The 23,308-nt window shown below is 38.6% G+C and overlaps 1 protein-coding gene across 1 annotated transcript; it reads left to right on the forward strand.

Moving 5' to 3' along the window:
- The first annotated feature begins 19,091 nt into the window (after positions 1-19,091).
- hsd17b1 (hydroxysteroid (17-beta) dehydrogenase 1) lies at positions 19,092-23,264 on the forward strand. Its single transcript, XM_017429459.3, has 6 exons — positions 19,092-19,326; positions 19,516-19,677; positions 19,753-19,932; positions 20,062-20,155; positions 20,238-20,421; positions 20,634-23,264. Exons 1-6 carry the CDS (start codon positions 19,230-19,232, stop codon positions 20,787-20,789), a joined length of 873 nt encoding a protein of 290 aa, XP_017284948.1. The 5' UTR covers positions 19,092-19,229; the 3' UTR covers positions 20,790-23,264.
- The last annotated feature ends 44 nt before the right edge of the window (positions 23,265-23,308 follow it).

Below are 23,308 nucleotides of genomic sequence, written 5' to 3' on the forward strand. Positions count from 1 at the left end.
TGAAACTACAGCTGTGACAGTTCCCACACAACCTTTTCTCTTTGTATCTGTGGGAGAGTTGTTTGTCTGCACATTGAACCGGCGTGTCATTACAGAGGAATTCAAAGCATCCCACCAAACAGCTCATCAGTGAGCACGGCGTAGACTAAATTTGGAAAAGGTGATGCAGAGGCACAATTCTCCAGAAGTTCCCGTTGTTGTTTGCATACGTAAGGACAAAGAAAATGGAAGGTCTTAGGTTAACTTGTGAGTCAGGACGCTGAAAATGAAATTGAAAACGAGTTGTAAGTGTTTATGACTTGAAGATATGGGAAACGTGACAAGGACTTTATGCTGCCTAAAACTCTGGCGTTTTTTGAGGATAAGAACGTGAAACCAAGAAATTAGAAAAAGCCCAAGCTGTGCTAAAAAACTCAAACACATGATCATGTATTCTCCTTCTTCATGTCAATACCAAACTAAAGGAGAAGCCCGGACGTTGACCTGTTAGTCCATATTTAGTTGTACAATAAACCTGATTGAACAGAAAAAAAGCCACGACTCCTGTTGTTATCAGTCACAAAAGTCTCAAAGGTAAAAGTAGTTTTTGGTTAACACCATTTCTTTCAATTATTTTCTGAATAGAATATTTTTCCACACAAATACTTAAAGCCATTGAAGCATTTCTTGAAGGAATTTTGACTAATGTTGAGAAATTATCTTTAAAAATTACAAAGCTATAGCCATTTTGGTCCAACCTTGAAAATAGCATTCTGTGCAGTCTCATGTCGTAATGCGATATCTTGCATGATACGTTGGCACATGAAATACGTGCCACACAGTATGTGTTGTCTGCTACTACCACACCAAATTTAGCTCAATATCTGTAAAAGTGACTGAGTTATAGCCATTTTTGTGCCTCTCAAGGTTGGCTGCGGCGGCCAAGTTATTCACTTTTATAGATGCCCATCAAATGATCATGGTTCATGAGATGAGTTAGCTACATTATTTGAGTTTTTTCAGGTTACAGGAAGAAAACAGATAATAAATAGAAGTGATGACCTGTTTCTTTGTATTGGTACCATGGCCTGTGGCTGAGCACATCGTTAGTTGTTGGTCACATGTGCAACACGGCTGTTATCTAACAGACAGAGCAGTATTTGTCCAGTCTTATCATACTAAAGCTAATTTTGTTGCTGCAAATTCCATCTGATGTAGAAGCAACCCATTGAGAGAGAGAGGACATTCCTCAGGCTCGATCAACACATCAGTGTGTGGCGAAAAGGTTACATAATGAGTCACGCCTCCTTAAATTGTTACCTTAAGTTAACCGAGCCCAGTGTGGAGCCCTGACCCGATTCGTCTGCCGTTAAAAGCCCAGGTCAGAGGTCAGATGGACCGTGTTGGTGAAGCAGCTCTACCTGGCCCCAGAGACTTAATGAAAACACATACCAGTGAATAAACCTGCCAGCCTGAAGTGAAGCGAACATAAATATGACCTGGGAAATGCAGAAAATCAGAAAGAAGATCAGGAAATGCAATGTTTTATACAAGGCCTGAGCTACTGATGACTACTTGCTTCAGAAAGTAAAACAGGGAATGTAAAAAAAAAATCTGATTACCTTTGCCTGAATTGTTACTTTTTGCGATGCAGAGATAATGTGTCTTTAAATAAGCAACTTTGTTTCTGCACCAAATCTGAACACAACAGTGACACATTGTCAGGTATGTTATCAACTTATCAGTTGTTTATTTCGAGATTTGACCGTTAGATTGTTTTTCTTTCAAACTAATATTTGTGAGAGTTTATCTCTTTTAGCCTTATCTTATTCAGCTTCTCAGAGAAATATCTGCTAATTAATGCTTTGTCATATTCTCTCGTCTGTTAAAACTGTGTTAGTCAGCAGTTCGGTAGTGATTAGAAAATGTACAGTTAGTTTGTTTCTTTTTTGTTTTTACATCTGCTTTGCTGTAAATGAAACAAAAAGAGCCCAGCAAAGCTTCAAGATTAAAGTGCAGTTTTGTGATTGACTCTCAGCTACTATCACATCGAATTGTCGCTCAATATGTGTAAAACGGACTGAGTTACAGCTATTTTTGTGTTGGTTAATGTTGGTTAAGCTGGCCCTCTTGTATTGGCTTGGCTGTAGATGTACATCCAATCATTAATTTCTGTAAGTCTCATTAAAGGTCATCCAGTGCTTCATCAGATATTTTGATAGCAGGTAAAAAAACATAATGGTCCGCTTTCAGAAACCCAAAAAAGGTACAAAAAAGATTATCCAATGATTTAAAAAGTAAACATTAGGGTAAACGTACGCAATAAGACTGTGATTCCGTCAGATAAATGTGTCAGAGAGACAAACTGTCTTTTGTCCACATTTTGAAAGACATTTTTTCTCTTTTTCTTATTTTTTCGGCCATCGGCAAAGAAGGCGTTTCTCGTCCTCCAAGTCCTTTTTTTCTCCTGTGATTCTGTGGCACAGTTCTGGTAAATGTTTAATCGTGTTTCTTTAAGAGGCTGCCAGTAGACCATGAAGTTATATCTAGATCTCCTGATGTGATAAAACTCAGCCTTTTCCTTTTTTGTCTGACCTATTTTCACCCCCGGCACATCAGTTAGAGGAGCTATGAGCGCTTAATGCCATAATTTGGCACAAATATGGTGACTTGGAAGCAGTTTTGTAAATAAAACTGAACATGAAAATTAGTTTACCTTAATCTCCGTCATTGTTCTTCATGTTTGGCTTCATTTCTGAACAAGAAAGCCTGGTTGTTGCTGATAGCAGTTTTCCTACAAGTAATATTTCATGAGAACAAGAATCAGCCTTTCTTAGGATTTTTTGCCAAGCTGGTAAGGCCTTAAAAATTACATCTACAAACTTGCAAAACACTGAATCCATTTCACAAATGATTGCTAGCTGTCTAGTTTTTCTGTTTATGGTTCTTAGCAGTAAACCATTGTTTATGCAGAGAGAAGATTCCGTCTAATGAAGGGCTTCAGTCTAGAAATGGCTACTTTGTAATCTCACCTCGATCTATAGGTGTTCCCAGTCTGCTCTGATTGCTTATTCATGGCTTCAGCGCGGTTATGCATTTTGCAATTTGTAATTAACAAGCAGCTGAAGTCTCTACCTGACAATTTCATGTCTCAGACACTAATTTGCTCCAGCAGATAGTTTGTATTTTACCATGTAGAAGGTTCAGGGTAGCTCCGGAGGAAATCTCGTTAAATACACAATGTCGTGCTTTCATTAACTCTGCAAATTATTTCTGCAGTAGTGCAATGGCGGTGAGCCTTGTTCACACACACTGGTGTGATTTCTAATCTGTCTGCGGTGACCTCAGTGGAAATCTGTCTGGATGGATGGGCAAGGTTTTTCACACCTCAAAAATAAAACTCAACAGCCCAAACAATGTTTTCATCTCTTCTCTCTGCACTCCTGCAAGTTTATTTTCTCTGCATCACATTAAGTGCTACAGCTCATATAAGAAAATAAATTATGAATAAATTATGCTGGGCATTCCTTGAAGAAATGCATGTCCACACCTTTCGTGCCAGAGTTTTAGATAACAGAATTATAGGCATTTTGGTTAAACTTTGAAATAACATGACATACACAGTCTCAGGCAATATTGCAGCATCTCACATGATCTGTTAGCACTCAGAGTATGTGTTGAGGATGAATCTCAGCTACCACCAGACCAAATTTTCTGTAAAATTGGCTGAATTATAGCCATTTTAGTGTTTTCTGCAGTCAGTTGTTTGTGGCAGCCATCTTAAATTGCATTGACTCCAAATGTTATTCAGTCACAGGTGCACATTCAGTAACTAACTTCTGAAACTTTCATTAAATTTGAGGCATTTTGCTAACGGCACAGTCAATCTGCAAAAACCATCGTCAGTCCACCTTCACCTTTCAGCAGCGAGCGATAATAAATGAAGATCCCTTCGTTCTGTGGCCTGGCAGTGAAGAATCAGCTCAATGGTTACCCAAACACTGGAGTAAGATCCACCGCAGGATGACGTGGAAGGCTGACGCCTGAGTGGTATTAAAAGACAAGTTCCTAATCCTTTTGGCAACAGAGCAAAAACTCAGAAGGAGCAGTAAAAATAGGGCATCAGAGCAGCTTCGGAGCTCATTGCCTCGTTTGTAAGCTCAGGACAGCATAAGCAAACAGGCCTGAAGAGGAAGCAGTGTGTGGCCTCTTTGGGAATCCTCAACCCAAAGTCACCCATCACATTATTTAGTTACTGCAGGTAAACACAGAGTCTTCTCATTTTATCCACGCATCTACTCCAGCTTTCTCACAGAAACTTTACAAGTCTGACTTAAACTTAAGCTTTTGTTCCATCAAACTAATGTCTCCGCTGAGAAAATGAATGTTTTGAAAGTGTTTCACGCCTCCTCTCGAGTGTCAGCTCAGAAATACTCAGATGTGCTTATGTTGAGCATCTCTCAACCAAAAACACGATCCCTCTTTGAATCATCAAGTAGCTCAGTCGGTTGCAGGAGAAGCACACACTTCATTCACACACGTCAACAAAAAGGCAAAACAAACAGTTTTTCCTTTTGTTATTTCATTGCACTTGAAATGAGGAAAAACTGACTCAGTATTTGGGACAAATTCAACACAGAAAAGAGAGAGAAGAGCTTTAGGATAGTTTCATGTCAGTTTTAAAAAAATCCCTTGGAACTGTGTAGATTAAATTGCATCTCTTTCCCCCACAAATATGAAATTGGCTTTCTACTCATTTCTTTTTCCCACAACTTGCTGAAACTGATTTTTCTTCTCGCGCACACGCTCTCTGCACTGCGTGGGTCGGTGCAAAGCAGCAGCAGCACAGAGAGGACAGGATGAGAACGAGAGGAGATGAAAGCTGTACTCAGGTAGACGCAGAAGAAGAGACGTTCGCCACATCCTGCCCTTCTTCCTGGTAACACAACATCTCAGACTGGAGGAATTCATCACTCGAGTTTTTCTTCACACGCCAGCTCGCGAAATTCGCTTCTAAAAGGCAGCGATTCTCGTCAAGAGTTGATTTCCTTACACAGGCATGACAAGTGAGTCATAAGACTAATACAAGCCAATCCCCAAAGCATTGTGGAACATTGTGTAAAAACTCAATAAAAAGAAAACAAATGTGATGATTTGCAAATCTCATGAATCCATCTTTTATTCACAATGAAATATGGTAAACATGTCAAATGTTCAAACAAAAAAATTGTGCCAGTCTAATTGCGAAAGAATTATTTTGCTTTCATGCAAAATACGTTAAAACATCTTTTATACTAAAAATAGGACTGAACTGAGGCTGACTTTGCACGCAAGAAGTAAACAGCTAAGATTTTGTGCACAATAGCTACATGCAAGTTTAGATGTTGCACCACCTTAAGAGCTGTTGTGGGTGTGCGGCTGTGTGGCATTAACAGCTTCAGTCAAGCTTAACGATAGCCAGACACACAGCACAGACAGAGCAGCTAGGAAACTGAAAGGTTTTCTCAGCTGTTGTCTCAGTCACCCCCCCCCCCTTCCCCCACCGAACTGCCTCATCTTTGTCTTATTAATCCAACAAAAAGGAACATGAAGCCTCTCATGGTTCAGTTCATTGTATGTACCAATCAAGATTTAAATTGTTTGGATAACAAGGCAAAAAGAAATAACCTTTTGAAATTTCCCCATGAAATAAAACAGATCTAAATGACTGGAGGTGACCGGCCAGCATGATAGCATACCCCTAGCATCCATCAGAAGCTTATCTGTGGGACTGATTGCATAAACAAATTACTGTTATCTCAGTTGGAGTTTGACAACAAGAACAAATAAAAGTCCTAAAAAATGAGCCGTCCGACTGCAATAAACACGATTTTTCAGTAATGCGAGACAAGAACGATGGCGGGAAATTTGTCTTTTCACTCTTTAGTCTGAAATTGCCCTGATAAGACCGTTGGACACAGGACAGGAGAAATGGAAATGGCAGAAGAGTGAGAGAAGAAGACGTGCCAGCTGCTGGGGAGGAAGATGAGAAGAGGAAACAGAGGAGACGTGAGAGAAAAGAAATCCAGGTGGAATGTCTGACTCAGGAGAGAAATGGAAAAAATGTATTTCGGTTGGCAGGAGAGGTTGAAAGAGGTGCGTGTGAGTTTTAGGAAATATACTGGGGCTGGTCAAAAGAAAAATGTTTCAAATTAAAGGCCTTGCATTCCTTTAACAAATGCATATCACCCTCCGCCTTTCATGCTAGAGTTTTAGGCTCAGACTATCTTCTGATGAAAAATGAGGGAGTTGTATTTGTTAAACTTTGAAAATAATTTTATGCACGATGTCAGTAAGGACTATATGTTGCCATGTAACCATACTATGACAGCATTTGTTTTTGCATTTGACCCATCACACGTGTGGAGCAGTGGGCAGCTGTCTTCGTCAAGGTCATCATCACATTTGGGTATGGTGGGGAATCAAACCTGCAACTTCCCAGTCCCAAGATGGCTGCCCTACCACTGCACCACAGCTGCTCTGTCTCTAAAATTAAGTTATAATCATATTTGTGTTTTTTGAGTTGAGTTGGCTGTGACAGTCATCTTTACTTGGGCTGGCTCCAAAAGTTAATCAGTTTCTGAGGTACATTCAATAAAAGTTTCATTAAAATCCATTTAGTGGTTCATGAGATATTTTGCTAAAAGTGTAGGCAGATGAACACCCACACACACACACACACACAGATCCTAACCTTTCATCTTTTTCTTTTAGCAACAAGGTGGAGAAAATGAAAAATGATGAGAATCCCTCTCTAAACTTCAACACTTGTGACTTAGAAACTGGTCCTGAACACTATGAGGACTGAAAGGAAATTAACGTGCATTTTTTTTTTACATTTCTAGTTTGAGGCAGACTCTGGCTGTGGGAATTTCCCGATGATTTTCGGTGTTTTGGTAGATAAAACTGAAGAAATTCACACAAAGCCTCTTAGTTAGAAGTCCAGCATATGCTCCTTCTTCTTTAAAGTCATTGTTTCTTTTGGGTTTCCAGCCTTTAAAAAGGCAAAAGTAACCACAGCCTCCAGATAAAGCAGCTCAGTGACTCTTGTGGCAGCAGGTAGACGTGGCCATATGTCATCTGAGCCATGGCAGGGGTCAAAGGTTGGCGTGGTGCTAATGATTACCTGGTGAAGCGTGTTGCCTCTGCAGTGTTTGTTTGTGTAGCCCTGGTAACACAGTAACAACCTGCTAATTTCACCTCTCAGTGCCCTGCTCTTTATAGCTTCTCCTTACCGTGAGTTTTCTAAGTTAAAAAGGTTCTAAAACTGTCATCAAAGAACACACAAATGGCTCAAAAGCTTTATTACTTCAGTCAAATGAGTATTTTCTTTTTCTTTAAACTATCGCCAAGAAAATCTATTCATCTCACCGGGGAGAGGTTTGTAGGTTCAGTCAGCGAAAATATTAACATCTAATGAGCTGAAAGACAAAAAAAAAAAATACTACACTGAAATTGCCACATGACTGTGAATAAAAATAGTTTGAACTCAAACATGTGCTTATCATACACAGTTTGCTCCAAACAGAACTGGTTTTTCGGTGTGTGTGTGTGTGTTATTTTGCCATATGTGTGACTTGTTTTTGCGTGTTCAATTTGGTGTTTTTTTTGTTTACCCTTATGTAAGCAGCTGTTTTGCCCTTTGAGGCTTGAGTGAAGAACAAGACAAAGGGAGAAGGTGGGGGTCAAAGGTCAGACAATGAGGCTGACCCTTTTTTTTAAATGCATACGTTACATTTTGTGACCACTCATTTGTTATCGCCCATCACCAAAGGGCAAAGGAAGACAAAAAGGTTTTAGCCCGTGTCTGTTTGTGTGTGCGTGTCTGTCTGTTAGCAAAATATCTCACAAACCAAATGACAAATTAAAAAATAAACTTGCAGCTAGTGAGCACAACTACTTAACTATTGGAGCCACAACCAACTAACCCTAAAAAAACTAATTAAAAGAGGATATTACTCAGTTTTATGAGTATATGTTAAGGCTGAGAATCAGTCAATGTGCATTCATTTATTCTCATATTTACTGCCATTTTAAGCCATTTTAAGAAGTCCTTTTCCTCTACACTTCTAGCACACCTCCTTTTGAGACATCCTGAGTTATCTTGAGTTGTGAAGAATTTGAGTTTATACACTAACAAACTGGAAGCAGAGAACGTAAAAGCTGAATAATTTCCCTTTAAATAATGTCTTGGAAGGAGTCCAGCTTCCAGTGGTCTGCTGCTTTTTCCCAAGGCAGAGAAACTCTGGCATCCATTCAGAGAGCCTTTAACCGCCCTGCAGACCAACATTTGCAGCCAGACTCAGGGTGTGTCCGGACTTTGACGGGACACCCACCTCTGATAGACCCTTTTCTAATTCAAAAGCCCAAACCCCCACAAATAAAGACAAGGATTACTGCCATCTGTTGGGTTTTAGCATAATCTATCTAATTAGTTCAAAAGGGTTGATCGTGGTTTTAGGTTTATAATCTTTCCACCTGTTTTATCCACTTAAAAAAAAACAGTTGAATGTTTTATCACTTTACTTTTATTCATAGCTTTCTGTTTATTATAAAAAAGGCCCTCTTGTGTTAACAGATACTGAATTGCTCCTTTGTCTCTGAGTAAAGAGCCAGTTGGAGACGGGACCCTTGTCACTGTGGGACGGGAATATTTGGTTCTGCGCTGTCCTTCGCCTCTCTGGCCATAACTCTTATCTCGGCCTGCGTGTTTCTCACACCCCTCAGCAGCTGCAGGACAGGAAACAACAATGTCTGTGACTGCTGCTATCAAATTGTTGTGTCTTGTGAGCGTTGCGATGGCAGTGCGCAGGGACACCAGGAATGCAGGGCCCAGATGCTGGACCTCAAGGAATCCCCCTGCTGACGCAAAGGCCGGGACGGAGGAATCTGCTGCCACAACCCCGTTAAACCAAAGGCAGCATTGACGACGGATGAGCTGTCTGGAAACTAAAAATCCCATCAGCTTGTGTTTGTGACAAAATAATCTCACAGGCTTGTGTTTATTAATGGAGCAGCAGAAGCTTAAAAACAAACATGGGCCTAAAGAGGAAGAGCATGACATGGTTTAAAGCAGGGGTGTCCAATCCTGGTCCTCGAGGGCCACGATCCTGCATGTGTTACTTGTTTCCCTGCTCCAACACACCTGATTCAGTGGTTAAATCACCTCTTCATGTTCTGCAGAAGCCTGTTAATGACCCATTGATTCAAATCAGGTGTGTTGGAGCAGAGAAACAAGTAAAACATGCAGGATGGTGGCACTCGAGGACCAGGATTGGAGTCTACTGGTTTAAAGATTTAGAATTTCAATCTGAGGCCTTGTTCACATGGAAATGTAAACACAACACCAGAAAAATCTTCATCAACGCACAAAAAAAACTGTAACCCTAACATGAAAATACACCAATAACAGGAAACAAGGCGTGGAACATTAAGCCAGCGAACTGGGTGTCAAATTAAACACTAAAAGAAGAAAAGGACTCCTTCCGATCATAGGTTAGGCTAGTGGTGGAGCTATGACATCGTTGTTTTTGAAAGGTTGCATTTTGGCCATCTACCCAAAAATGTAAGGGAATTTTTTCACTCTGGTTATCCAAAAATACAATTTTAGGGTTTCCTTGTGGATGCAAAGCTGAAACCTACTATGAAAAACATTTTGGGTAGTCACAAAAACAATTGCTGTGTGGACAGCAACAAAACTGTTTGTTCCCTGTTTTAGAAAGATGTATCACACCTTTCTCTTTGAAAGATTTGAATGGGATTTATTGAAAAAAAGTAACACCCTGATAACCTCGAGGATGATACTTGTGAACTCTCAGGGAAGGTTTATTCATTAGGACTGGCAGGAACCTTTTAAGTCGTTGTAAATACCTACTGGCAGAGATGTTTCTGTTCATTGTAATTGCAAAGGCATGAAGGGAACACCGCCCATGTTTTCAGACAATTTAATCCTGTCATCGCGCTGAAATAGGACGACTTGATGAACAGAAACTAATAGGAGATGGAATGCCGCAGAGAGTCAAACTGGACCATCAACTTTGAAAAATGCCCTTATAAGGCTGGAGCTCTGTGGTATCTGTGGTACTTCTACCTCAGAATTACCTTGTTTGACACTTTTGGACTCTAACTTGATTTCTTGGAATAGAGAAATCCAGAAAAAAAAAGTCTTATATTACCCGAAGCAGCTAATGATCACATAATTACATGTTTCTGCTTGTGCCACCGTTCTATCTGCTGCCTCCACAGAAGTCAGTTCACAAAGCCTCAATTACAGATGCAGAAACTCTCATGTAGGAATCATTTTAAGTATGATAAACTGTCGTAAAAAAAAAATAGTGCTCCAGATAAAGCAGAGTGATGTGTTCCAGTTGGAGCACTTCATGAAGGCGCATGCAGAACAGCACGTTCTCCAGAGCTTCATTTTGACTTGTGCTAATACAAGATTCATCTGTCAGCATGAGGAAGTATAGTATGTATGTCATAATGACCTTTGTTTAACTCTCTGTCTCTTATCAGTTGTAAAGACAGCTGCCTGAAGCATGGACAGATCAGGACGTGAGAAAGTCTCCTTCACTTTTGCAGTAGAATAATCTACTGATATGATTTAATTGAGAGTGATGTGCGATAAGCACGTACTGCCATTTACAGAAAGCACAAGCATACTTTAGAGATTTGACTCCTCATTTTGGGCATTTTAGTAAAGGAAATTATACTGGGAGGTGATAAGACCCAGATTTGGGAATGATTTGTGAAGGCATTTTATAGCTCAGGCTATTAAAAAGAGTCAAAACATTCAATTTTCTTTTTTTTTTTTGTGAGCAAATCCATCCATTAATTGCTGTTTTATGATGTTGGCAAGAAAATGTTTTAAGGTTTGTCCAAAACAAACAATAACTTGATTCAAAGTTGCACAACACAGCCTGAACCGCCATCAAGTCCCACAAACGGAAAATGAGAACATATTTTTGTTTGTAATCTCTTATGAAATCTGTGTATTTTTTCTTATTGTAGGTAATCTGCATTGCTTTCTACATTAAACCTATGTGGAGTCATGGAGTGTCATAGATATATAAGCTATATACAATGTGGAAGTTAGGAAATTGCCCTCATTTGTTTTTTTGTTTATATTTCTAATTTCAGTGCAGTCAGTACGCAACTCACTGAAGCTTCTCGAACAAAATGAGGTGTTCTTTAATTATTTAAAAAGAGCTAACTACCCCTGCCAGCCGTAAAGGAAGATTGAGAAAAACCACAGCAGGAAGTGGAACAGAAAAACAAAGATTGCATTTCTACCAAAGATGTTACCAAGATTCTGTAAGCAGTTTACTCCTGGGAGACAAATGGTGTGGAGATTTATCTTGGTTTCTGTTGACTAGCATGTCTTTTTCTGTTTTGATTCTTTTCCACAGGTACAAACTCTACTAAGGGCAACACCTCATTCTCAGGAAAACGATGCAAAACCAGAATAGCTATGTTAGAAATGAAGCCGGACGACATTTCTTTCCATTCAACTGTGTGGGACAAGTATTTGTTGAGATAATAACAAGGATTAGCTTTAAAGCCGTGAGAGACTGGGACATACTGGGGCAGTGTGAAGAGCTTTACAAAGGCTTCTGTTGAAAAAAGATCCTTCGAACACATCTATTATAAAACTGAAAAGAAAAAAAACCCCTATTCATAGTGACAGGCATTTAGCAGGTTTGCATGCCACAGGTGTGAAAAAGCCAGCTCCCTAGGCACTGAAAGCTGATCTGATGATTATATAACTCAGTTATTGGCCATTTAGAGGTGGATTCCCATAATAATCTGAGGCCACAGTCATTTACTGCCACTGTAGGTTCCTTCAACGTCACACAACTAGAGGCTAATGAAATAAGTCAGATGACTTTTATCACAGGTAAAAGACAATCTGACTCCAGGACAAGCAGGAGGACAAAAACTAATATAGATTTAAAAAAACATAAATAAAGTTGAATAAAACCCTAAAATGAAAGAAAACATATCACCTTTCAGGCCAGAGTTTTAGACTAAGACCATGTTATGATGAGAAGTAAAAAAGTTAAACCTATTTTAATCACACCTTGATAAAACATTATGCGCAATTTCACAGGATGCTGTAATATCTCACACAATCTGTTAGCGCTTGAAGTACGTGCTGTGAATGACTCTCAGCTACTACCACACTAAATGTTAGCTCAGTACTATTTTTGTGTAGGTTAAGATGGTTTAGCTGGGGTGGCTATCTTAAATTGGATTGACCCCAAATGGTAAAGACTTGTAAATGAAAAGCTAATAATTACGTTCTGAGAGTTTATAAGATATTTTGCAAACAGACAAACAGGGTTTACTCCAAAATTTAATGGTATGGCTTTAAGCAAAGATGTAGCACAATGTGTTGCAGTCAAAGTATGCGTTAGGGGACTATGCTCACCTACTACCACACCGAATTTAAGCACAATATCTGTGAAACTGACTGAATTATAGACAGTTTTGTGTTTTCTGAGGTCAGTTGACATCTTGAATTGGATTGGCTCCAAAAGGCAGTGATTTGTAGAGGTACATCCAATAATTATTTCCTGGATCATTAGAAATTTTGCTAACAGACACAGTTGACTCCAATAGGCAATGATAAAGTTTTATTTACAGAAATATGGGTGATCAGTCAGTGCTTGGAGTGTGTGTTGTGAATGAGTCTAAGCTACTACCACACTCAGTTTGAGCTCAGCATCTGTCATTTTTTAATGTTTGTTTGCCAAATTTAGTTTGCTTCTGTGGCCATCTTGAACCGGATTAACTCTAAAAGTCATTTAGTCGTAGATGTACACCCATCAAAATCTGCTCAGTGATTTATGAGACATCTTTGCGGTATAGACAAACAAACACACAAGCAGACATGAGCAAAAACATTACAGCTGCTCCACCTTTGGCAGCGGATGGTAACCAGAGGAGGCAAATTAGGTAAATGCACGAGAGCGCAGGAAACCAACAGACAGAGGAGTGTTAGAGTGCAAAATGCAAATGAGATTGTTTACATCTCTAAAGAGGAGCTGTACGATACACCGTGTTGTGTTTATGTTTTTCCTCTCGCTGACATTCTTGAGAACACAATGCATAATGTTTTGTCGGCACGCTTAGTTACAGTGTTTACAGGCCGAGATGTAAACCCAGGTAACCGGGCGGAGAGTCAGGTGTGCCACTGATTTCATCAGACTGGGTGAAGGCGAGAACGCACACTGACAGACACTTGGACACAACAAGTCACTCAGAATAAGATTTGGTTAAAAAAATATAGGGTTCACGCTGAGAAAATAAAAGAACGCAGGAAAAAAAAAACAATTACATGGAAAAACACATCAGGAAAAACAAATGGTGCCGTTAAAGCTCTGTTGACTCAAACCTTGAGAAATCCTATCATCAGGTGAAAACCAGGATGGCTCAATCACTTTCCGTGCATACCGTCCGCAGCACCTCATTTAGCCACATCACAGGTGTGGTACCGATGACTGCAGCGCCTGGCATTCAGCGCCTGCTGCACCTGGAGCAAAGAACAATAACATAAACTGTGGAAAGTATGCCGCGGGCCATTTCTAACGTGACAGAAGATAATTAAGAAGCATAATGTTTTTTTATTCTTTAGTTTTCCTTAGCACACTCTGCGGGTCCGGCCTTCATTACAGATAATGAATAAATTATTAAAATTATTATCAACAATACCTCTACTGCTACTATCACAACAGCTACTACTAATAATAATGATAATATTAATAATGATAATGCTTGCAAAGCCTCACAGCTATTCAGCTTCTCGTAAAAAGTTTAGTGTCTGGAGAAAAATGTAATTTTCCCAATAAACAAACATGTATTTCAGCTGCAGGAGTTTATACACAGCATTTACATTATTGTTTTCCTCTTTATAGTTTCTTCCATACATTTGTTTGGACTAAAATTACTTATACTTTGTGCTATTTTAAACATTAATACATCAAAATGTTCAGCTTGACTGGGAATAGTGTGCTGTGACAGGTTTTAGATACTGTTTTACTGATTTTAGCTACAGTTTTGCTGATGCTATCATGGGTTTTGTAAATTGTAGATACTATTTTGTTAGTTTTAGCTATATTTTTTGCTCATTGTAGCTACTTCTCTGCTCAGTTTAGTTTTATTTGACAGATTTTAGCAGTCAGCCGACACTCATCATTTACACTGAATTTCTTTAAACTATAAGATCTTTAAGTTTTAATCATTTATTATAACTATTTTTAAGTTTTAACACACAGATGCTCTTGTTTTCATATTAACTAAAATAACTTTGGTTGTTTTGTTTTTTTTAAATGCAACATTTTGGTTATTTTGCACGAGTTAATGTGCAGGAATGTTAAATGAGAAGAGAGAAAATATATAAAACAAATGTTAAACAGTGATGCAAATGTGAAATAAGAGAATTTGACAGAAATAATGAGTAGTTGTTGACAAAATATGTAAATATGTGATGATGATCACTGCCATAAAGTTTTACAGATCATATCTTAGGTTATCAAACTTTTTGAGCATCTTATCTATAAAGATGGATCTTGCAGTGAAGCAAGTTTGTGATACATAATTCAGATACATTTGTGCTTGTTGACTATGCATACCTCTGCTCCGAGAGGCATGAATAGACAACACAAACGTCCTCTGGCCTAATGTTTGAGCTGTGACGATGATATCATGGCCAGATGCAGGTCGTGTCAAGTCCCAAGACCGATTTGAGTGCCTGAAGGCCTAAAAGAAAAGAAGGAACAGGATGTACCACGTTCTGCTATGAGAGGACATAAGTGCACTGGGACGGAAAAGTCTTCATGGACTTTGGTCTCATAATGAGACTGTGACGTTCTTATAAATATTTGTACATTTTTCTCTTGGAAGCAAACAGAATTCCAACCTTATAGCTGAGTCTTAAATAATGTTCACACATGGACTGGAATTCCTCTTTTCTTTATTTTTTGGTTATACACCATCTTTTAGACAAAACTTACTGCATACTTAATGCATACTGAATAAAAGGCCTGACACTTAGTCATTTTATGATGACAAGAGACAGAGTTAAAGCCGTTTTGGACAAATCAAATGATGTTATGCTTGATTCCATGCGACACTGACAGATCTCACAAGATCTGTTCATGCTCAGAGTGTTTGCTGAAGATCACTACCACATCAGATTTTCACTAAATATGCTCAATTTAATGCCAAACTGGAGAATGTGTTGTGAATTAGTCTCAGCTACTACCGCACTAAACTGTAGCTAAATATCTATAAAACTGGCTGAGTTATAGCCTCATTTGTGTTGCCTAATGTTGATTAGCTGTGGTGGCCATTTTGAATTATACCCAGATATGGATGCACATCTAGTCATTACTTTCTGAAAGAGTCATTAAAATCTATTCATGAGATATTTCACTAACGCTAAAGACAAACAAACACGCAGAAACAAACATTATCGCCTAGAAAAGACTGAATGTTGGCAAGAATGGCCAGCATCACAAGGGGTAAACAGACTTTCGAAAAGCTTACAGCTGTTAGGGAAAAAAGCATGTGCACAACCACATGTCTTTGTAGCAATTTTCAGATAAAAGTAACGTGCACTTTGCTCATGGATTCTGCTGTTCAGACAGTTAAAGCAGTCATTTCTGCAGCTTCGGGAAGAAAGAAGCCCTGCAGCTACATGGCGTCAGAGCAGTCATGCTCTCATCCTGTGAGGAGCTGAGACTTCAGAGCATCAAGATGCATTTTTATGCATTAATGCAATTATTTTAAGAATAATGCAATGCAATGTAATCGTGTAATGTATAAATGCATCTTTAATGATGGCCGTGGCTCAGAGCAGTCACGTGCCACCTGCACACGGTGTAGCTGTTCGGTAATGGTGGCAGCAGAAGCAGATGTGCTCAACAGGATGTCCCGTGTGAAAACAGCGAGCAGAAGTGAAACAGCTGAGGACGTGCTGCGGTGGTTGTGGTGAAGTTAAATGTCACGCTATACCTGCCAATAAACGTAGATCAGACTTTCTTTTTTATTCTTTTTTTTTAGCTTCTGTGAAAATAATCACTTTCATGAAAGAAAAAAATTCCACCCTTTGAAGCTGATAAGAACATTTTTCTTTTTTTCTTATAGAAAAGGAAACCGTTTTTAATTCCAGTCATGCTTTTGATCATTCTTGTGCGTCTGGTTTGAAGAAGAAGAGATTGCTTCCTGGTTAAAAAGATGCTGGGAAGTGATGCTCCTTTATCTTTTACTTCCAAAGATGTGTTTTGGTCGATCGTATCTAGAATGACATGTAGATGCCTGTATAAAGCATTCTTTGACCTAACAGATCCTTTTGCAAAATAATTCTTGATAATAAAACTTGTAAAACAGAAACTGGAGTTTTATGTTGAACCTGATGTGAGGCATTCCTCTCTTTGCTCGGCAGATTTATCGGAGCTGAAAAAGCACACATGCATCAGATAAAGCAGAGTTATTGTGCGTGTCTGCTTTTATTGTGGTGCTTCTTTTTTGGCTCCCATAATAAAAAAACGTTTGAGGAAGACTGCTGGAGTAATAGATCAAAAGAATTCCCACCTCTAAAAATTCAATCCAGGATCACAAAAACCCAGCAGCTATAACTTTATATACCCACTTATAAAATACTAAGCCATGAGAGATCTGCTGCTGACAAATTGTTTTTTTTTTCCTGACAGCCATGAAGTTGATGGCAATTTTTCTTCTGTAAAGGGCAAAGAGAGAGCCTGGGAAATGCAGTGTGTTTTACACAAAGTAGTATACAGTACATCCATACAGTGGGGCTTACTGAGCCCTGGAAAAATCATTATGGCTGAAAGAAGAGAGGATGTGTGGAAAGTATGAGTCGTTTTCAGCTTACAGATTGAACCTCGACAGAGGCAAAGCTGAACTGATTATCTCGGCAGCCGAAGGCGTTTATCTGCCCAGTTATCAAAATGTCTCATAAACCAGCGGCAGATTTTAATGACCCTCCACTGATTACCTTTTGGAGCCAATCCAATTCAAGATGGTCGCCGCAGCTCATCAGCCTTAGCCAACACAAAAAACACAATTCAACAGGTACTGAGCTACGATTTGGTGTGGTAGTAGCTGAGAGTCATTCTCAACACATACTTCAAGAGCTAACATATTGCACAAGCAACCCGTCCTTTTCTCATAATAAGTTAATCTTAGTCTAATGGCATGAAATGCATTTCTATAAGGACTGCTCGTCTTTTCCAGGCCTCTGTGGACTTCCAGTGCACTTTTTGATAATTACCAGGCTCAGGATAAGGAGGACTGTAGGTCATGTGTGGTAAAAAGCTTCAGAAAGGCACATATTTTTACCATCTTACCAGAACGGTTTCTGTGATATAACTATAATTTTTGAGTGTGAGTTAGTCTGAGCTGGTGATAGTGGGGAAATGAGACACAAAGCTTAGTACAGAATCCATTTAAATTTTCCTTTTCTGACATAAACCCTTAAAAAAACCCTGCTTTTCAATATTTCCTGTGCAAGACAACAACAATCCAAACACCATATCTGCAAAAGATAAAAACATGGCGTTCCCAGTTCAAACGTTTTGTCTCTAAACAAGATAAACGGTATAGTTTAACGGAAATAACAAAGTGCCGTATGTCACAAACACTGCAGCGCAGACGAGGGTCAGTCAGTTCGAGAGCTTGAACAATGCTGCAGGATTTCTGAGAGCGGCTCAAGGCTCGCCGTTATCTGCTCTGTTCTGCAGACTCTGGGACACCAGCCAGACCGATGCCATCTCAAGGAGAAGGACGCAACAAAATGGCAGGAAATTCCTACTGGGTTTCTCACAAGCAGAAGGAATTCTTAAAAAAAAAAAAAACAGGCTACTGGGCTGGTCCATTTAAATTATTCTCACCATCCAGTAATCCAGTCAGTGGAGCACGGGACCATTAAAGAAAGCAAAACAAAAGGGAATAAGAGAAAATCTGAAACCATACAAGAACTGAACCTGTTTATGAACATGCTGGCCTTGATTTATACAAGCATGAAAATAGAAATGTTGTCAGTTTTCTCAGCATATTTCTAGTTTCACAATGTTTCCAAAAGAATATTACCTTTTATTTGACACAATAAGCCATTCAAAATGGTTACCATATCAAGTGATTTTTATTGTACATTTAATGGTTTGTCATAAACACAGTCTGAATTTGCTCAGGCTTGTTAGGATTTCCAAGAAAAGAAGAGTTCAGGGAGAGCCGCGCCGACATAAAACTAGTTCTCTGAGGCCATCTAGTGAAAACTCCCTGTTCTGCACAAGACTTCTCTTCTGGGGATGTTTCAAACCACAGTAATAAAGAAAGATGATCTAAGATGTGAAAAAGGAAAATGTTTACATGTAGTTTGTGCTCTTAGTGGAAGATAAATGTGACTTGCATGTTCTTTTTTTGAACTGTCATAATCCCAAACAACTTTAACAGAGGATAAACACAATTAAAAGAGATTTTTCACTGAGCTTTCTTCTTTTTGCCTGTGTTTCATTTTAAGGTTTATATCGTGGACTTTAATCCTTAAGGAAAAAACAAAATTTAACTTGTATTTGCATTTTTCTGGCTTTAAACTGTATAGACATTCAAATCATTGTACATTTAGAGAATTTTTTTTTGTGTATGAACTTGATTTAGAGTTAACTCTGAATGCTGTTCACTTTTTACATGTAATAGATTCCCTCAATACCAACTGTTTAGCTTTTAGCTAGCATTCTGCTATGTTTAGCTGTTAGCTAGCTTTTTGCTACTTTTAGTTAGCTACTTGCTAGTTTTAGGTTTATCTAACCTTTTGCTACTTTTATCCAGGCTTTTGCTGCCCTAGCTTTGCCAGTTCAGGCTCAGTTTCTTCAGTACATTTCAGCATTCACACTGCATTATTATTTGTGTTGCTAGAAGTTTAACAATCCAGACCCAAACTAAGCCCTGTTTCCCACACATCCCTCCCAAAACAACCAAAGGAAACTCTCCAACAAGGGCATGAGAAAAACGGAGCGACTCCAGGTGGCTGATAACAGGCAGATGTTCAGGATTAAAGAGCCTTGTGATAATCTGAGAAGGTTTTTCACAAGTCTCCATCCACATCGTCTGGCTCATTTTGTGTTGATTGTGCTTTGCTCGCGCTGCTTTCTTTTCTTTTCACCGGGGACACTTTTGAACAAAGCTCCATGGACAAGAAGGTGGTGCTGATCACCGGCTGCTCTTCTGGGATTGGTCTCAGTTTGGCTGTCCGGCTGGCCTCTGACCCCAACAAGGCATTCAAAGGTAACCACAGCTGGCATGATTCAGTCATGATGCTAATCCATTACCTTACTGCTTAAATATGACAGTTAAGAGATTTTGCACTGGTTCAAAATTCTGTCATGGTTTACATGCATTTCTGTTTTAGTCCAAAATGTGAGTCCTTGTTTTGCATGAAGTAAAATTTGCCACTAAGTGCTGCATTCTGTTTAGTCTATGCCACAATGAGGGACCTGACCAAGAAGGAACGTCTCTTAGAGTGTGTAAAAGGCCTGCACCAGGATACCTTAGAAATACTTCAAATGGACGTGACCGACCGGCAGTCCATCCTGAAGGCTCGAGACAGGGTTGTGGAGAGACGAGTGGACATTCTAGGTATGCTCAGATTCGATTAGGCAGAACAGGGCGCAGTTTTCACATATGAATGAGATATTTTCTCAATATTTTCAGTGTGTAACGCTGGTGTGGGTTTAATGGGGCCACTGGAGCTGCAGTCTTTGGACTCAATGAGGCATATTCTGGAAGTCAACCTCTTTGGGACCATTCAGACCATTCAGGCCTTCCTATCAGAGATGAAAGCTCAGGGCCAGGGACGCATTCTGGTCACCGGCAGCACCGGAGGACTTCATGGTGAGATAAAGAAATGAGTAAAAAAACATGTTCTTTTTTTATTTTTAATATTTTCATGGAAATCCTATTGGTTGATTCTTGTAACCATACATTAACTTTCCTAAACAACCCATTTAAATGCTTTGAAAGGTCTCCCTTTCAACGAGGTGTACTGCGCCAGCAAATTTGCAATCGAGGGAGTGTGTGAGAGTCTGGCTGTCCTTCTGCAGCACTTTAATATTCAGTAAGCTTTCCTGAAACCTATCTTTTTATGAAAAACAAATAACACTCAGGATAGCCCAACAACTGCATGTTTTATTCTGTAGCGTGAGTCTGATCGAGTGTGGTCCAGTCAACACCAACTTCCTGGTTAACCTGCAGAAGGCGGAGCTTGGGGATCCAGCTCTCCAACAGGTCGATGCCCAAACACTCAGCCTGTACGAAAAATATCTGCAGCACTGCAGCTCTGTTTTCCAAAATGCTGCTCAGGACACTGAAGACATTGTGAAGGTGTGTCTGACTTTGTGATAGTTGAAGTACATCCCGTCTGTTGCCAGTAGATCTAGATTTGAGTTAGTCTACTTCCTGTTAGAAGTACATCCAAAACAACTTACGTATATCCAAAAATATTACAGATAACAAATAATTTCCTCCAAACTTTCCAAGGTCCGACGTGCTGATACAGTAACACTGCCTGCTCTTGTGTTTGTTTTGTCTTCAAGGTATTTCTAGCTGCCATCCAGTCAACCAGCCCTGCGTTCAGATACTTCACCAACGGTACCACGCCGCCTCTGACCGAACTGAAGGTCACAGATCCAGATGGAACACAATTCATCAGAAATATGAGCAAGGTCATTTTTTCAGCCGAGGAACAGTAACATTGTTTGTAACATTCATTGTTTCTCTGCAGACATTAAGGTTTGTGTGTAAAGATTCATATCAGCTCTTCTAATTTTAGCTCACTAAGCGGAGTTCACGGTGGGGAGAGAAGCTCCATGTTCTGTTTTTATGCATCGCTTCTCTCTGTTGAGGAAATGTTTATGTTCTGAGTCATGCCACATTCTTTGCATTCCTCTTGGTTAATACTGCGCTCGTCACAGTTTGCATACATTCTCTGATATTGTTGTTTCCAGAAGAATTTTTAAAAATATGTTGTTAAAATTGAAACATTAAAAAAGAATGTGTGCAAATATTGGTTTGCTATTTTAAGCACATAAAAAATAACATTGCCCTTCCTTTCCATTGTCTGCTTAAATATGTGCCCTAAAAATAGTTTTTACAAAAAATACATTTAGGAAGAAAATAAAAAAACATTTAAAAATGAATCAAACTGACTTGGTTTACTTTTTGCATGTTGCAACAATAAACAGAGAAAAGTCAAGTTTATTTTACATGTTTTTGTTTTTTATTTTTTGTACTTTTTTACCTACAAGTGAGTTATTTCTCTGCTCTTTTACTGTATATACCTAAGAGGTAATACAAAAATAAATTATGTATGGCTATCAAATTCTTCCACTTCAATACAGGGTTCATAAGAAAAATTAGCTGCATTAGAAAAGATATCTCATGCATTAGGTCAGTGATATTCTTTATGTTTACTGAGTCGCAAGTATGTTGAGCACAAAATTTAAATGGCAACTTTTCAAATCCCTGACAAATACACTGCGTGACATCGTTGTTTATCAATTAAAGTGAAATCCATGAGAGTCCTGTGGCAAGAAATCAACCAAAACACGCAAAATCCAAAGAAATCCAGTAGAAATCACATCCTAATGTAATAAAAACAGGTTTTTACCCAAAACTTTCTGTCTTAACAGAAATCTCAAAGGTTTTGAAAGAAAAAGGAAAGAAATATTTGTGTAATATTAGCTGTTACAGAATACAGGGATTATATCAGCTCATGCCACTTTCGGGGATCAGAGTCTGAAGGAGCAGAGCTCCAGCTGGAACAGCACCAGGTCTCTTTGTGATGTTAAATTTAACCCGGGATGAGCGTGTTCTCCTGTAACATGAGACCGGTTATCTTGTCTGTACATCTAAGTCTTACGTATCTGACCTGTTTTAGGCAGGACTGATTAAGGCTCCTAAATCCTTCCCAGATCAGGTGCTCTAATTCCTCTCTGAGGATCTTTTTTTGGCTCCAGCACCGCCGACAGGTTTGGCTCTGTTGCCACACAGCCTCTTCTTCGTGTCACCTCTGGTTTAATCATTACAGAAGTCCGTTTTATGATGTCTGCCCCTCAGTTGCATCAAAGCCCAAGTTCATCATGTTCAGACCTGGAACTTGCTGGACTCAACCACAACAGTGGAAAAATTCTTTAAATACCCTGAACTTGGTTGCCAAACTTTAGCTGTGATTTGGTCATAATTTACAGCCACATGTGCTACGTTCCTTTTGCTATGTCAAAAAATAATAACTTTACAGTAACACTTATAATAAAGTATATAGAAGATATATGTATATAACTCTTTCAGCTGCATTTATGATAAAAAGGGGATAGTTGGTGGCACGCTGTAGTGTGATATAATGGTTGTAAATAAGGATAATTCTATATAATAGTATAAAAATAGAGTGAATACCCAAAGTTAGAATTAAAACACAAGGTGAGGTGTCATTTTCTTATTATAATCTATCTGAGAACCCGAGAACAGCTAAGAGTTTTGACTTTTTAAAAGTAAACTCAAAACTTCTCTGTTCAATCATTCATACATTTGAACAAGTCTAATATTAATTTATTTCTTAGTTTAACTTTTTAGCTTGACTCCTAATTGAATTACATGTAATTTATTTTTATCTAATTATGCCTGTACTCTTCTTTAAGAAAAATAGCAACTTTTATTTTATTTTAACTTATATTTCCTTATTTTTTCTGTTTTTTGCTTTTTTGTATTTTGGTTTTGATTCACTTTTAGATTGTAGAATCTATGTTTTTATGATTTTTATCTTTCCTTACTAATAAAATTGTTTCCTCGGTTCCTTCAGTCCCAGCATATTAGATTTATGAGTGTTTAACCCTTCTACAACTTACTGCAGATCTAAATGATTTTATGTGGCTCTCTGTAGTTGTTTTAGTTTGCTTTTTTATGTTTTGTTTTTTATATGCTATACTTTATGTATGAAAGGTGCTTTCTAAATAAAGTTTGGCTGATTGATTTGCTTCCTACTAATACAGGGAAAGATAAACACTGTTTTTGTTTTTGTCTTTTGCTTTTTTTCTTCTGATATTTCAAACTATGGAGACTGATAGAGATGGTAAATATGACATTAACATAAAAACTTTTCTTTTGTTTATTAATATTTGTTTTTTTTAAAATATGTTTGAAATAAATGCCATTTCATTACAGTTTATGCTATGCTATTTAAGATTATAAATGCTCATGTGAATTTCACATTCTT

Source organism: Kryptolebias marmoratus, linkage group LG12 (assembly GCF_001649575.2).
Source record: "Kryptolebias marmoratus isolate JLee-2015 linkage group LG12, ASM164957v2, whole genome shotgun sequence".
NCBI classification, from domain to species: Eukaryota; Metazoa; Chordata; class Actinopteri; order Cyprinodontiformes; family Rivulidae; genus Kryptolebias; species Kryptolebias marmoratus.

Bases quoted from the DNA above. Each gene is read 5' to 3' on its own strand.
- hsd17b1 (XM_017429459.3), top strand. From the start codon at position 19,230: ATGGACAAGAAGGTGGTGCTGATCACCGGCTGCTCTTCTGGGATTGGT. The intron at 19,678-19,752 runs GTATGCTCAGAT...CAATATTTTCAG, and splicing joins GAGACGAGTGGACATTCTAG to TGTGTAACGCTGGTGTGGGT. The intron at 20,156-20,237 runs GTAAGCTTTCCT...TTTATTCTGTAG, and splicing joins CTGCAGCACTTTAATATTCA to CGTGAGTCTGATCGAGTGTG.